Source organism: Schistocerca nitens, chromosome 1 (assembly GCF_023898315.1).
Source record: "Schistocerca nitens isolate TAMUIC-IGC-003100 chromosome 1, iqSchNite1.1, whole genome shotgun sequence".
In the NCBI taxonomy this organism is placed as follows: Eukaryota; Metazoa; Arthropoda; class Insecta; order Orthoptera; family Acrididae; genus Schistocerca; species Schistocerca nitens.
The window spans coordinates 121,752,470-121,767,523 of NC_064614.1; the positions used below are offsets into that span (position 1 = coordinate 121,752,470).

The 15,054-nt window shown below is 45.5% G+C and overlaps 1 protein-coding gene and 1 non-coding gene across 2 annotated transcripts in view; one reads left to right on the top strand and one right to left on the bottom strand.

Moving 5' to 3' along the window:
* LOC126242541 (tRNA-dihydrouridine(16/17) synthase [NAD(P)(+)]-like) overlaps positions 1–15,054 on the bottom strand; it is a 255,688-nt gene that overhangs the window by 36,731 nt on the left and 203,903 nt on the right. Inside the window, exon 2 of the mRNA XM_049948095.1 lies at positions 13,077–13,370. Within this exon, the coding sequence (XP_049804052.1) occupies positions 13,077–13,370 (294 nt within the window). The remainder of the gene's footprint in view (positions 1–13,076; positions 13,371–15,054) is intronic.
* Positions 4,643–4,717, top strand: Trnas-cga (transfer RNA serine (anticodon CGA)). Its single transcript has one exon. It is a non-coding gene; the product is annotated as a tRNA-Ser (tRNA).

The window sequence follows — 15,054 nt, forward strand, 5'->3', positions numbered from 1 at the left end:
GGCAGGGGTAAAATACAGGGAGCGAAAGGCAATAATTACTCTGAAGTCGCCGCAATTTATGATGGTCCCCTTGACATTACTCAAGACGGGACGTGATTCTTAATAGCGTGTGTTGACAACTGCAGGATGATCATTGGTTTCTGTGGACGTGCTAAATACGTCTCCCCCAAGCATCCCATACGTGCGCTCGATGTGATCTGAGTGGGGGAATGGGCAGGCCAGTCCATTCACCGAGAATCCTCTCCTTCCAAGATATCCCCCACCTGCGCTGGAGCATGCAGTCGCGCACTGCCATCCATAAAAAGGAAGTCAGGGTCGAAAGCCCCCCTGAAAAGACGGACAGGGGAAGGACTTCAGTGTCACAATAACGGTGACCGGAGAGCGTATCTTGTTCAGTGATTTGGAGATCAGTTTGGCTAACAGTATACCTCCCCACACCGTAACAGTTGATAGTGCTGGGCCCACCCTCAAACGGCGAGAGGTGGGAACACGTAATGCACCCCAGAAATATGTCGAACATGATCGTTTTTGTGATTGAGGTGTTGTAATGTGAGGAGGCATAATGTTGCATAGGCGGACCGACCTCCAAATCTTTGGGCACAGTGCGCTCACCGCACGATGTTACCGCCTCACTGTATTCCTTCCCCGTCTCCGTCTTTTCAGGGACTCATTCGCCGCTGCCTTCATTTTTATGGATGACAATGCGCGACCGCATTGAACTGCGGAGGTGGAGGAGCTCACGAAATGAGAGGATAGGTTGGTTGGTTTGTGGGATTAAAGGGACCAGACTGCGACGGTCATCGGTCCCTTTTTCCAAACAAAAATTAAAACCACCCAAAGAGAATAAAAACGAACAACAGGAAAGACGTCAGACGACACAGGACAAGAAATACTCCGACAGAGATCAGACAAAACACATTAAAATCACACAGAGTGTGCCGGTGGTTGGCCGACCATAGAAACAAAAAAAGGAAAAGCCAACCACCGGGAAACACATTAAAAACGCAGACTAAAATCGTAGGCCAAAGGCCAGGATCAATACAAAAGGACATAACAAACACTCAGATGAGACGATAAAAACCCCCTGCCCGAATAAAACGTAAAACTAAGCCAGCCATAGCAGGGTCTTCAGATAAAAGGGCACGGAGCGTATCAGGCAGCGCAAAGGTCTGCCTGAGCACAGCTAAAAGCCGACACTCCAATAAAATGTGGACCACAGATAAAACGGAGCCGCAGCGACATAGAGGTGGGTCCTCACGGCGCAATAAGTGGCCGTGCGTCAGCCGAGTGTGCCCAATGCGCAGCCGGCAGAGGACGACAGACTCCTGGCGGGAGACGCGCAAGGAGGAGTGCCACACAGTCGTCGTCTCCTTGACGGCACGGAGTTTGTTACGGGTGGTCAGACCGCGCCATTCAGCGTCCCAGAGCGAGATAACTTTGCGGCGTAAGACCGCCCTCAAATCAGTCTCCGGGAGGCCAATGTCCAGAAATGGTGTACTGGTGGCCTCTTTCGCCAGGCGGTCAACATTTTCATTTCCGGGTATCCCAACATGGCCCGGGGTCCAAACAAAGACCACAGAGCGGCCGCAACGCGCAAGAGTATGCAGGGACTCCTGGATAGCCATCACCAGACGAGAACGAGGAAAACACTGGTCGAGAGCTAAACGAGAGGATATTCGGCATATGGACTGGCCTGCCTGTTCCCCCGAGTTAAATCCCACCAAGCACTTGTGGGATGCATTGTGGAGATGAAGGCCAGCACTACCACATGCACCAAAGACCGTCCAGCAGTTGTCAACTACACTAGTTGGGATATGAAACGCCGTACCACACTCTACTTATCAATCCTGTGGCCAGCAGAGGAGCACGCTGCAGAGCATGCATTGCCATCTGTGGTGATCACACATCCTATTAAGAACCATGTTCCGCTTTTAGTAACGTTCACTGGAGGATCATGAATCTCGGTGACTTCAGTGTAACTATTACCTCTGAATAAAACTGTCCTTCGCGTTCGTCTCAGTGCGTATTTCTTTCAGTTACTTTCTGTACTATACTGTAACAGTGGTTTCTACGCTGATGAACCAAATAAACTGGTACATCTGCCTAAGATCGTGTAGGGCCCCGCGAGCACGCAGGAGTGCCGCAACACTACATGGCACGGATTCGACTAATGTCTGAAGTAGTGCTGGAGGCTACTGACACCATGAATCGCGCAGGGTTGTCCACAAATCCGTAAGAGTACGAGGGGGTGGAGATCTCTTCTGAACAGCACGTTGCAAAGCATTCCAGACATGCTCAATAATGTTCATGACTGGGGAGTCTGGTGGCCGACGGGAGTGTTTAAACTCAGAAGAGTGTTCTTGGAGCCACTCTGCAGCAATTCTGGACATGGGGGGGGGGGGGGGGGTCGCATTGTCCTGCTGGAATTGCCCACGTCCGTCAGAATGCACAACGGACATGAATGGATGCAGGTGATCAGACAGGATGCTTAGGTACGTGTCACCAGTCAGAGTCGTATCTAGACGTATCAGGGGTCCCATATCACTCCAACTGCACAGAGCCTCCACTAGCCTGAACAGTTCCCTGCTGACATGCTGGGTCCGTGGATTAATGAGGTTGTCTTCACGCCCGCACACGTGCATCCGCTCGCTTCAATTTGAAACGAGACTCGTCCGACCAGGCAACATGTTTCCAGTCATCAACAGTCCAACGTCGGGGTTGACGGGCCCAGGGCAGGCGTAAAGCCCTGTGTTACGCAGTAGTCAGCGGTACACGAGTGGGCTTCGGCTCCAAAAGCCCATATCGATGATGTTTCGTTGAATGGTTCGCACGCTGACACTTGTTGATGGCCCAGCATTTAAATATGCAGCAATGTGCGGAAGGGTTGCCTTTCTGCCACGTTGACCGACTCTCTTCAGTCGTTGTTGGTCACGTTCTTGCAGGATCTTTTTCCCGGCCGCAGCGATATGGAACATCTGATATTTTACCGGATTCCTGATATTCACGGTACACTCGTGAAATGGTCGTACGGGAAAATCCTCACTTCATAGCTACTTCGGAGATGCTGTGTCCCATCGCTCGTGCACCGACTATAACACCACGTTCAAACTCACTTAAATCTTGATAACCTGCCATTGTAGCAGTAGTAACCTATCTAACAACTGCGCCAGACACCTGTCGTCTTATACAGGCGTTGCCGAACGCTGCGCCGTATTCTGGCTGCTTACACACCTATGCATTAGAACACGTATGCCTATGCGAGTTTTTTTAGCGCTTCAGTGTTTGTATGGTCAAAGTTTCCCTGAGCTATGTTGCTCGACTGTGGCACAACACGCAAAAGTTACTTTCGTCCTTATGCGTGGCCTGCCGTGAAATTATTGCCAACGCGTGAAATCTTCAACAATGTTAACGACATTTCTTTCCCGCGTGAGACTCGTACGAAGAAATGTCACTGTGGCAACCCCTACCTTCGTGCGATGCTCTTGGTGTTCGGAATTTCTGTTTCGAATCTTTCTACGATCGGCATCAGATCTTCCTGAAGAGTAAACATAAGAATAAAATATAAGAATTAAGAATTGATATAATAATGAAATACAGGAATACTAAAATTTAAAAAGATTGTAATCCCTCAAAATAGCGTAAACACATAATTATATAATAAAAGTACGATATTTGTTGTGAAACCCAGTTGTAATTTTACAATTGATATGATGCCCTTGGATCCCCTAACGTGATAAGAAACATTCGTTTAGTAACCTTCTACAGACATGGGAAGGTAAATGAAAAAAGAAAGAACAATAATCGGGTTTCGAACACGGGACACAAAAGTGATAGGCCGCGACGCAAGGCACTACGCCACCCGTTGGGCTCAGCCTATCGCGTGCTGAAAGGCGTCTAAATTACGTCTACAACTTTTACGACCGTCTTCTCAGAAACAGTCGAATATCTATGGATCAGCCGAGACGCATGCTCGCTTATTTTGGCTCCTCTTCCACTGGCACGTAGCCCCTTGAGTGCGAGGTCGCACGTTCAATCTTTTGTGACGTTCATTTGAAACTGACTGAGATTTTTACTCTGCAGCGGAGTGTGCGCTGATATGAAACTTCCTGGCAGATTAAAACTGTGTGTCGGACCGAGACTCGAACTCGGGACCTTTGCCTTTCGCGGGCAAGTGCTCTACCATCTGAGCTACCCAAGCACGACTCACGCCCCGTCCTCACAGCTTTACTTCTGCCAGTATCTCGTCTCCTACCTTCCAAACTTTACAGACGCTCTCCCGCGAACCCTGCAGAACTAGCACTCCTGAAAGAAAGGATATTGCGGAGACGGCTTAGCCACAGCCTGGGGGATGTTTCCAGAATGAGAGCACTTGCCCGCGAAAGGCAAAGGTCCTGAGTTCGAGTCCTGGTCCGGCATACAGTTTTAATCTGCCAGGAAGTTTCATATCAGCGCACACTCCACTGCAGAGTGAAAATCTCATTCTGGAAACATCCCGTAGGCTGTGGCTAAGCCATGTCTCCGGAATATCCTTTCTTTCTGGAGTGCTAGTTCTGCAGGGTTCGCAGGAGAGCTTCTGTCAAGTTTGGAAGGTAGGAGACGAGATACTGGCAGAAGTAAAGCTGTGAGGACGGGGCGTGAGTCGTGCTTGGGTAGCTCAGTTGGTAGAGCACTTGCCCGCGAAAGGCAAAGGTCCCGAGTTCGAGTCTCGGTCCGGCATACAGTTTTAATCTGCCAGGAAGTCTCATTTGAAACTGTTGTGTTAACAATTATGACGAGAAAAATATTAGCTGCTAATGACTCACCATGCGCGTCAGGAGAGCGACATAAATGAGTGTCCGGGAGGTGCAAAGATCAACCTTCTACGGGATGCATATATTACACTTCACAAAATGGACATCGTCGACATTTAAGAAATGTTCAAAACAAACCATTAACTTGCATCACGAACACCAAATGAAAAACCGTGCGCCACAGTGATCACAAAAGTTCGCAAAATCAAGCTCGAATGCGAACTCCTTGGGAGTTAACAAACCATGCAGGACGTTCAGCTAGGTATCCAGTCTTAAAGAACGCATGGTGATGAGAACGCAGACCACGAATCAAGCACAAGCAAGTTATTTTGATCAACTATCCGCTAAAAGTAGTGCTCATACCATATCGGTAGTTCCCTTACGCCCATTTTCCCACTCTTCTTGCTTGCACTGACGTACATGTTGCCTACTGACCCTGCAAGATCACGCACACGAGAAAGAACCGGGAGGGTTCCAAATTACTCACAGCAGATAAATAACTTTCCAGCCAATTTATCATGCAGATTAACAGTGGGGATACTTGTATACTAATGCTTTAAGGCATTGATGTTAGTTGTTCTAGATACAACTGTCTTGGTACCTCTAACTTTTAGCGTTCCTTCTATATCCATTTCCTCTCCGAATCCCGATTGGTGGCAGTTGAAAACAAATTCCAATACTGAACGATGGGATAAGTTTATCTCAGCTACAAATTTTCGGGCTGATTCCGCAGTTTGCCGTGCATCCACAACTTGAAGTTTTGTTTGAAATTTCGTTATTTCACGTCTTCTAGTTTTGTAGCACTGTTTGAAGTTAGACAACTATCCACTGCTTCCTTTGAAATCACTGTTAATCTGCACAGAAGAGCCAAAGAAACTGGTACCCTGTCTAATATCGTGTACGGTCCCTACGAGCACGCAGAATTGACGCCATGAATTTTGCAGGGCTGTCCATGAATCCGTAAGAGTACGAGGGGGTGGAGATCTCTTCTGAACAGCACGTCGCAAGGCATCACAGATATGCTCAATAATGTTCATGTCTGGGGAGTTTGATGGCTAGCGGAAGTGTTTAAACTCAGAAGAGTGTTCATGGATCACACTGTAGCAATTCTGAACGTGTGGGGTGTCGCACTGTCCTGCTGGAATTGCCAAAATCCGTCGGAACACACAATGGACACAAATGGGTGCAGGTGACCAAACAGGTTGCGTACGTACGTGTCACCTGTCAGAGTCGTGTCTAGACGTGTCAGGGGGTCCCATATCACTCCAACTGCACACTCTGCACACCATTACAGAGCCACCCACCACTCGTGCGCCGACTATAACACCACGTTCAAACTCACTTAAATCTTGATAACTGCCATTGTAGCAGCAGTAACCGACCCAAGAACTGCGCCAGACACTTGTTGTACTATATGGCCGTTGCCGATCGCAGCACGTATTCTGCCTGTTTACATACCTCTGTATTTGAATTGTTGTTGTTGTTGTGGTCTTCAGTCCTGAGACTGGTTTGATGCAGCTCTCCATGCTACTCTATCCTGTGCAAGCTTCTTCATCTCCCAGTACCTACTGCAACCTACATCCTTCTGAATCTGCTTAGTGTATTGATCTCTTGGTCTCCCTCTACGATTTTTACCCTCCACGCTGCCCTCCAATGCTAAATTTGTGATCCCTTGATGCCTCAAAACATGTCCTACCAACCGATCCCTTCTTCTAGTCAAGTTGTGCCACAAACTTCTCTTCTCCCCAATCCTATTCAATACCTCCTCATTAGTTACGTGATCTACCCACCTTATCTTCAGCATTCTTCTGTAGCACCACATTTCGAAAGCTTCTATTCTCTTCTTGTCCAAACTGGTTATCGTCCATGTTTCACTTCCATACATGGCTACACTCCATACAAATACTTTCAGAAACGACTTCCTGACACTTAAATCTATACTCGATGTTAACAAATTTCTCTTCTTCAGAAACGATTTCCTTGCCATTGCCAGTCTACATTTTATATCCTCTCTACTTCGACCATCATCAGTTATTTTACTCCCTAAATAGCAAAACTCCTTTACTACTTTAAGTGTCTCATTTCCTAATCTAATCCCCTCAGCATCACCCGATTTAATTTGACTACATTCCATTATCCTCGTTTTGCTTTTGTTGATGTTCATCTTATATCCTCCTTTCAAGACACTGTCCATTCCGTTCAACTGCTCTTCCAAGTCCTTTGCTGTCTCTGACAGAATTACAATGTCATCGGCGAACCTCAAAGTTTTTACTCCTTCTCCATGAATTTTAATACCTACTCCGAATTTTTCTTTTGTTTCCTTTACTGCTTGCTCAATATACAGATTGAATAACATCGGGGAGAGGCTACAACCCTGTCTCACTCCTTTCCCAACCACTGCTTCCCTTTCATGCCCCTCGACTCTTATAACTGCCATCTGGTTTCTGTACAAATTGTAAATAGCCTTTCGCTCCCTGTATTTTACCCCTGCCACCTTCAGAATTTGAAAGAGAGTATTCCAGTTAACGTTGTCAAAAGCTTTCTCTAAGTCTACAAATGCTAGAAACGTAGGTTTGCCTTTTCTTAATCTTTCTTCTAAGATAAGTCGTAAGGTTAGTATTGCCTCACGTGTTCCAACATTTCTACGGAATCCAAACTGATCTTCCCCGAGGTCCGCTTCTACCAGTTTTTCCATTCGTCTGTAAAGAATTCGCGTTAGTATTTTGCAGCTGTGACTTATTAAACTGATAGTTCGGTAATTTTCACATCTATCAACACCTGCTTTCTTTGGGATTGGAATTATTATATTCTTCTTGAAGTCTGAGGGTATTTCGCCTGTCTCATACATCTTGCTCACCAGATGGTAGAGTTTCGTCATGACTGGCTCTCCCAAGGCCATCAGTAGTTCTAATGGAATGTTGTCTACTCCCGGGGCCTTGTTTCGACTCAGGTCTTTCAGTGCTCTGTCAAACTCTTCACGCAGTATCTTATCTCCCATTTCATCTTCATCTACATCCTCTTCCATTTCCATAATACTGTCCTCAAGTACATCGCCCTTGTATAAACCCTCTATATACTCCTTCCACCTTTCTGCCTTCCCTTCTTTGCTTAGAACTGGGTTGCCATCTGAGCTCTTGATATTCATACAAGTGGTTCTCTTCTCTCCAAAGGTCTCTTTACTTTTCCTGTAGGCAGTATCTATCTTACCCCTAGTGAGACAAGCCTCTACATCCTTACATTTGTCCTCTAGCCATCCCTGCTTAGCCATTTTGCACTTCCTGTCGATCTCATTTTTGAAACGTTTGTATTCCCTTTTGCCTGCTTCATTTAATGCATTTTTATATTTTCTCCTTTCATCAATTAAATTCAATATTTCTTCTGTTACCCAAGGATTTCTTTTAGCCCTCGTCTTTTTACCTACTTGATCCTCTGCTGCCTTCACTACTTCCTCCCTCAGAGCTACCCATTCTTCTTCTACTGTATTTCTTTCCCCCATTCCTGTCAATTGTTCCCTTATGCTCTCCCTGAAACTCTCTACAACCTCTGGTTCTTTCAGTTTATCCAGGTCCCATCTCCTTAAATTCCCACCTTTTTGCAGTTTCTTCAGTTTCAATCTGCAGTTCATAACCAATAGATTGTGGTCAGAATCCACATCTGCCCCTGGAAATGTCTTACAATTTAAAACCTGGTTCCTAAATCTCTGTCTTACCATTATATAATCTATCTGATACCTATTAGTATCTCCAGGATTCTTCCAGGTATACAGCCTTCTTTTATGATTCTTGAACCAAGTGTTAGCTATGATTAAGTTATGCTCTGTGCAAAATTCTACAAGGCGGCTTCCTCTTTCATTTCTTCCCCCCAATCCATATTCACCTACTATGTTTCCTTCTCTCCCTTTTCCTACTGACGAATTCCAGTCACCCATGACTATTAAATTTTCGTCTCCCTTCACTACCTGAATAATTTCTTTTATCTCATTTCTTCATCATCTGCAGAGCTAGTTGGCATATAAACTTGTACTACTGTAGTAGGCATGGGCTTTGTGTCTATCTTGGCCACAATAATGCGTTCACTATGCTGTTTGTAGTAGCTAACCCGCACTCCTATTTTTTATTCATTATTAAACCTACTCCTGCATTACCCCTATTTGATTTTGTATTTATAACCCTGTAATCACCTGACCAAAAGTCTTGTTCCTCCTGCCACCGAACTTCACTAATTCCCACTATATTTAACTTTAACCTATCCATTTCCCTTTTTAAATTTTCTAACCTACCTGCCCGATTAAGGGATCTGACATTCCACGCTCCGATCCGTAGAATGCCAGTTTTCTTTCTCCTGATAACGACGTCCTCTTGAGTAGTCCCCGCCCGGAGATCCGAATGGGGGACTATTTTACCTCCGGAATATTTTACCCAAGAGGACGCCATCACCATTTAATCATACAGTAAAGCTGCATGTCCTCGGGAAAAATTACGGCTGTAGTTTCCCCTTGCTTTCAGCCGTTCGCAGTACCAGCACAGCAAGGCCGTTTTGGTTAATGTTACAAGGCCAGATCAGTCAATCATCCAGACTGTTGCCCCTGCAACTACTGAAAAGGCTACTGCCCCTCTTCAGGAACCACATGTTTGTCTGGCCTCTAAACAGATACCCCTCCGTTGTGGTTGCACCTACGGTACGGCCATCTGTATCGCTGAGGCACGCAAGCCTCCCCACCAACGGCAAGGTCCATGGTTCATGCATGCGTATTTGAATACGCATGCATATACCAGTTTCTTTGGCGCGTCAGTGTATATCGCGCGTATTGTGATGTGCCTAATGTAATAAGTCACTATCATGCATATACTGTAAATAGTGAGCCGGCCGGTGTGGCCGTGTGGTTCTAGGCGCTTCAGTCTGGAACCGCGTGACCGCTACGGTCGCAGGTTCGAATCCTGCCTGGGGCATGGATGTGTGTGATGTCCTTAGGTTAGTTAGGTTTAAGTAGTTCTAAGTTCTAGGGGACTGATGACCTCAGATGTTAAGTCCCATAGTGCTCAGAGCCATTTGAACCATTTTTGTAAATAGTGTCGAGCATCCTTGAAACGCGCAAACAATGATTTTTGTAACCGGTGTGCCTTGTCTTCCTTTGAATATACGTAGTTTTTCTTATACACTAAACAGTCTTATTGCTACGGACTTATTCGAAAACTGTTCATAATTTTTTTTCACTATGCTGCAGATGATGTTCCGTCCTTTACTACATTTCACAGGAGACGGCATTTGTGGCTCCCTGTCCGACAAGGATGATGAACTACGTGGATCGACACCTGTTTCAATATCACTTTCGCTTGTTAAGCACGTATCGTCATCGTTGTACTCCTCATTTAGATTGTCCGCACAGTCGAGAGTATACGATAACACACTTTCCACTGACTCATCTTGGAGAGCCGCGCGGTTTAAGGCGCATTGTCAAGGTCCGTGCGGCTGCCCCCGTCGGAGGTTCGAGTCCTCCCTCGCTCATGGGGGTGTGTGTTGTCCATAACGTAAGTTAGTTTAAGTTAGATTAAGTAGTGTGTAGGCTTAGGGACCGATGACCTCAGCAATTTGGTCCCATAAGACCTTTCCATACATTTCCAATTTTCATCTTGGAGAAACGGTAATATTTTATCTCGCACTTCTTTCTCACTCTGCGAAATTCCTTGGGTTATTTTCTGGAGAAATGTCAACTTCGACAACTGTTGTAGATATAATGCAGTGTTTAATCTGTTTACCGTTGCCATTGGTCTGCTCTGTATCACAATACCACTAGCACTGAAGCATTGTTGTGAGTTACTCGTCGACTAAGCAGATAAACTACACTCTGTAGCCTCATGCTGTGCTCCGGTTCCGTCCCCTGCTGTCATTAGCAGCTAATATTGTGGTTGCATGATAGACAATATGTGGGACGTCGAATGCCGTAAACATCATTGGCCTTTTGCGAGCAGGAACTCAAGGGGTTCTTGTGAGTGGAATTTCTGGGAAATCGGGTTATAGCATTTTGCACGTTCTCGTTGTGAGCAGCAAATGTATTGTCTTAAGAATCTGTTAACGTTACTTTATGCTTCTGGATGCAGCTGTTAGTTGCTAGATGCATACTCTAAACTCCATCCGAACAGGCCTCGGAAGTCCCAACGGCACCGACCGACCGCCGTGTCATCCTCAACGATAGGCGTCACCACAAGCGGATAAGGAGGGGCATGTGGTCAGCACCCCGCTCTCCCAGCCATTGTGTTTTCGTGACTGGAGTCACTACTTCTCAGTTAAGTAGCTCCTCAATTGGCCTCACAAGGGCTGAGTGCACCCCGCTTGCCAACAGCGCTCTGCAGACCAGATGGTCACCCAATCCAAGTGCTAGACAAGCCAGAGAGCGGTTAATTTCGGTGACCTGACAGTAACCGGTGTTATCATTGTGGCAAGGTCATGTGCTTGCTAGATGCCTATTGTTATAAAACACAGCTGGGAACCGCGGGCCGCACGAATACTCGATTCGCTCAGCTATCGGCCCATTGGCCGCAGTTTGATGCCAGCAACTGATCTAGATGGACAATAACATTTGTTGTACCAGGTGGCTACAACTAAAGTGCAGCTTCTCCCGCGTGACCGCTACGGTCGCAGGTTAGAATCCTGCCTCGGGAATGGATGTGTGTGATGTCCTTAGGTTAGTTAGGTTTAATTAGTTCTAAGTTCTAGGCGACTGATGACCTCAGAAGTTAAGTCGCATAGTGCTCAGAGCCATTTGAACCATTTCTTGCAACTTCTCACAGAGGTCCAGTGTGGGCTGTAATGGTCGTATGGCAGCGGAACTTGGTAGATATGCTAATGTGTTAATGCAGAACCGATTTATACTGCAAAAAATTAGTTCTGGTTTTGGCCACCAGGTGCTAATCTGGCGCAACACAGCAAGGAAAACATAGAAACGCTTCTGTATGTAATGGATTAGGGACAGAACGTGGTCAGAAAAAGTCAAACAAGTGACAAAGGCATAATATTAATTTTATTATGAAATGCTAAATACACAGTTTGTTCAATACGAGCACTGGAGACATCGACGTGATGCTGTACAACGCCAGATTTGCACCTGGTGGCCAAAACTGGAGCTTTTTTTTTTTTTTCAGAGTAAATCGCTTGCGCATTAACACATTAGCAAATCTACCAAGTTCCGCTGCTACCTCTACATCTACATGGATACTCTGCAAATCACATTTAAGTGCCTGGCAGAGGGTTCATCAAACCACCTTCACAATTCTCTATTATTCCAATCTCGTATATCGCGCGGAAAGAATGAACACCTATATCTTTCCGTACGAGCTCTGATTTCCCTTATTTTATCGTGGTGATCGTTCCGCCCTATGTAGGCCGGTGTCAACAAAATATTTCCTCATTCGGAGGATTGGTGATTGGAATTTCGTGAGAAGATTCTGTCGCAACGAAAAACGCCTTTCTTTTAATGATTTCCAGCGCAAATCTTGTATCATTTCTGTGACACTCTCTGCCACATTTCGCGATAATACAAAACGTGCTGCATTTCTTTGAACTTTTCCGATGTACTCCGTCAGTCCTACCTGGTAAGGATCCCACACCGCGCAGCAGTATTCTAAAAGAGGACGGACAAGCGTAGTGTAGGCAGTCTCCTTAGTAGGTCTGTTACATTTTCTAAGTGTCCTGCCAATAAAACGCAGCCTTTGGTTAGTCTTCCCCACAACATTTCTGTGTGTTCTTTCCAATTTAAGTTGTTCGTAATTGTAATACCTAGGTATTTAGTTGAATTTACGGCTTTTAGATTTGACTGATTTATCGTGTAACCGAAGTTTAACGAGTTCCTTTTAGTACTCATGTGGATGACCTCACACTTTTCGTTATTTAGGGTCAACTGCCACTTTTCGCACCATTCAGATATTTTTTCTGAATCGTTTTGCAGTTTGTTTTGATCTTCTGATGACTTTATTAGTCGATAAACGACAGCGTCATCTGCAAACAACCGAAGACGGCTGCTCGGATTGTCTCCCAAATCGTTTATGCAGATAAGGAACAGCAAAGGGCCTATAACACTACCTTGGGGAACGCCAGAAATCACTTCTATTTTACTCGATGACTTTCCGTCAATTGCTACGAACTGTGACCTCTCTGACAGGAAATCGCTGCCATACGATAATTACAGCACACACTGGACCTCCGTGAGTAGCTGCACTTTAATTAAAACCACTCGGTAGTTAATGATATTTTCTTTTAACGGCGCTCTGTATCGGTCGATTGCGGCCAGACCTGTACGATGAGCGGCCGGTCCTCGGGGCAGGAGGCGAGCGCGTCGCGGCGGTACTTGGGGTCGCGCGCGAAGACGGCGGCGTGCAGCATGGGCGAGTAGCAGAGCTGCGCGCCCAGTTCGCGGCTCAGCAGCCGCCACGCCAGCTCGCTGGCGTCCACCATTGGCGCCAGCACGAAGCGCGGGCTGCCCAGCGAGCGCCACCAGCGCCACGCCTCGGAGCAGCCATCTTCTCCTTCCTTCAGCTCTGACGCCGCGCATCCGCTGTCGTCCTCGGCCGGTGTCGCCTGTATCTCCTGAAACAATAACACCGCGCCTACGTCAGGAAACGTTAGGCCGGTATTACACTATCAAATTTCTTTGTCAAAGATGTGATCAAATATTCCGTCAAATATATTTGACAAAGATCTTTGACGTAGCGCTAGAAGGGGTATTACACTGTCATCAAATTTTTCGTCAAAGTTCAAGATGGCTGATAACAACTTGTTATTAACTGCAGCAGTTGCACGTACCGCAATTGCATTGTGTGCACATGCGGAAAAGAAGTGGGGAAAAAAAAAGGAACCATACATACGAGGTTGACAGTCTTAAATTCCTGGGATTACAACTTGATAATAAATTCAGTTGGGAGGAGCACACCACAGAACTGCAGATACGCGTTAACAAATCTGTATTTGCAATTCGAGTATTAGCAGACATAGGCAACATAAAAATGAAAAAGCTTGCATACTTTCATTCCATAATATCATATGGTATAATATTTTGGGGTAAATCTTCAAGCCAAACAAAAGTTTTCAGAGTCCAAAAGCGTGTAATACGTATTATTTGTGGAGTAAATTCATGGACGTCCTGCAGAAACCTCTTCAAAGAACTGGGTATACTAACTACTGTCTCTCAGTGTATTTACTCCTTAATGAAATTTGCCCTAAATAATATGTCTCTTTTTCCAACAAACAACTCAGTCCATACATAAAATACCAGGAACAAAAATGATTTGCACAAGGACTTAAAAGCACTTACTTTCGTTCAAAAAGGGGTACACTACTCAGGAACACTCATCTTCAATGATTTGCCAGCAAACATAAAAAAATTAGTTACAAATAAAGATCAGTTTAAAAGGAGCCTGAAAGACTTACTAGTGGCCAACTCCTACTCCATTGACGAAATTTTTAATAGAAGCAAATGATGGATTGTATTTATTCATACTATTAGTATTGTTATTTCAGATTTTTTTAAAAAAATTGACATGTTCCACATCCACGAGGATCTCCTCAGCACGGATCTATGGAACGAAAAACTAATCTAATCTGGGTGAAACCGTGGGTTTTACGACGACACGATAAAAGCATTCAACAAAACTTCTTACGTGAGCTTACAGTGGAAGACGTCAAGTCGTGCATCAATTACTTGAGAATGGATGAGCCTACATTTCTGTATGTGCTCAGTGAAGTGTATCCTCATATCACAAAGCACAATATTCACTTAAGAACTACTACATCTTCAGAAGACAGGCTCACTGTAACACTCCGATTCCTTGCTACAGAAGAGGGTTATGTTATGTTCGGTCAGGGCAGGTCTCCAATCTTCTTAACCTATTTTTGTATTCAGGGTGCCTCACGTTGTAAAGCACCTCATCAGCTTCATACATCTCTATTAATTTTGTAGTTGTCGTCACACACCAATTGTATTTACCGGCAATGTTTATAAAAACACTACAGACGACAGAACGCTGCAGCGATGCGAGCGCTCCATGTGGTAACATGTCACATTACAGTGAACAGAAGACAAGCGATTTCTTTGATCAAATCTACAGCGTGGCCCTAGATTTGATCAAATATTGGACGACATTTGACAAAGTTCCTATTACACCATCAAATATCTTTGACAAAGAAATTTGATAGTGTAATACCGGCCTTAGCGGCAGCCCCGGACATTTGCACAAGCCCCGCCCATTTACCCCCCTCCACACCTACCCCCGCC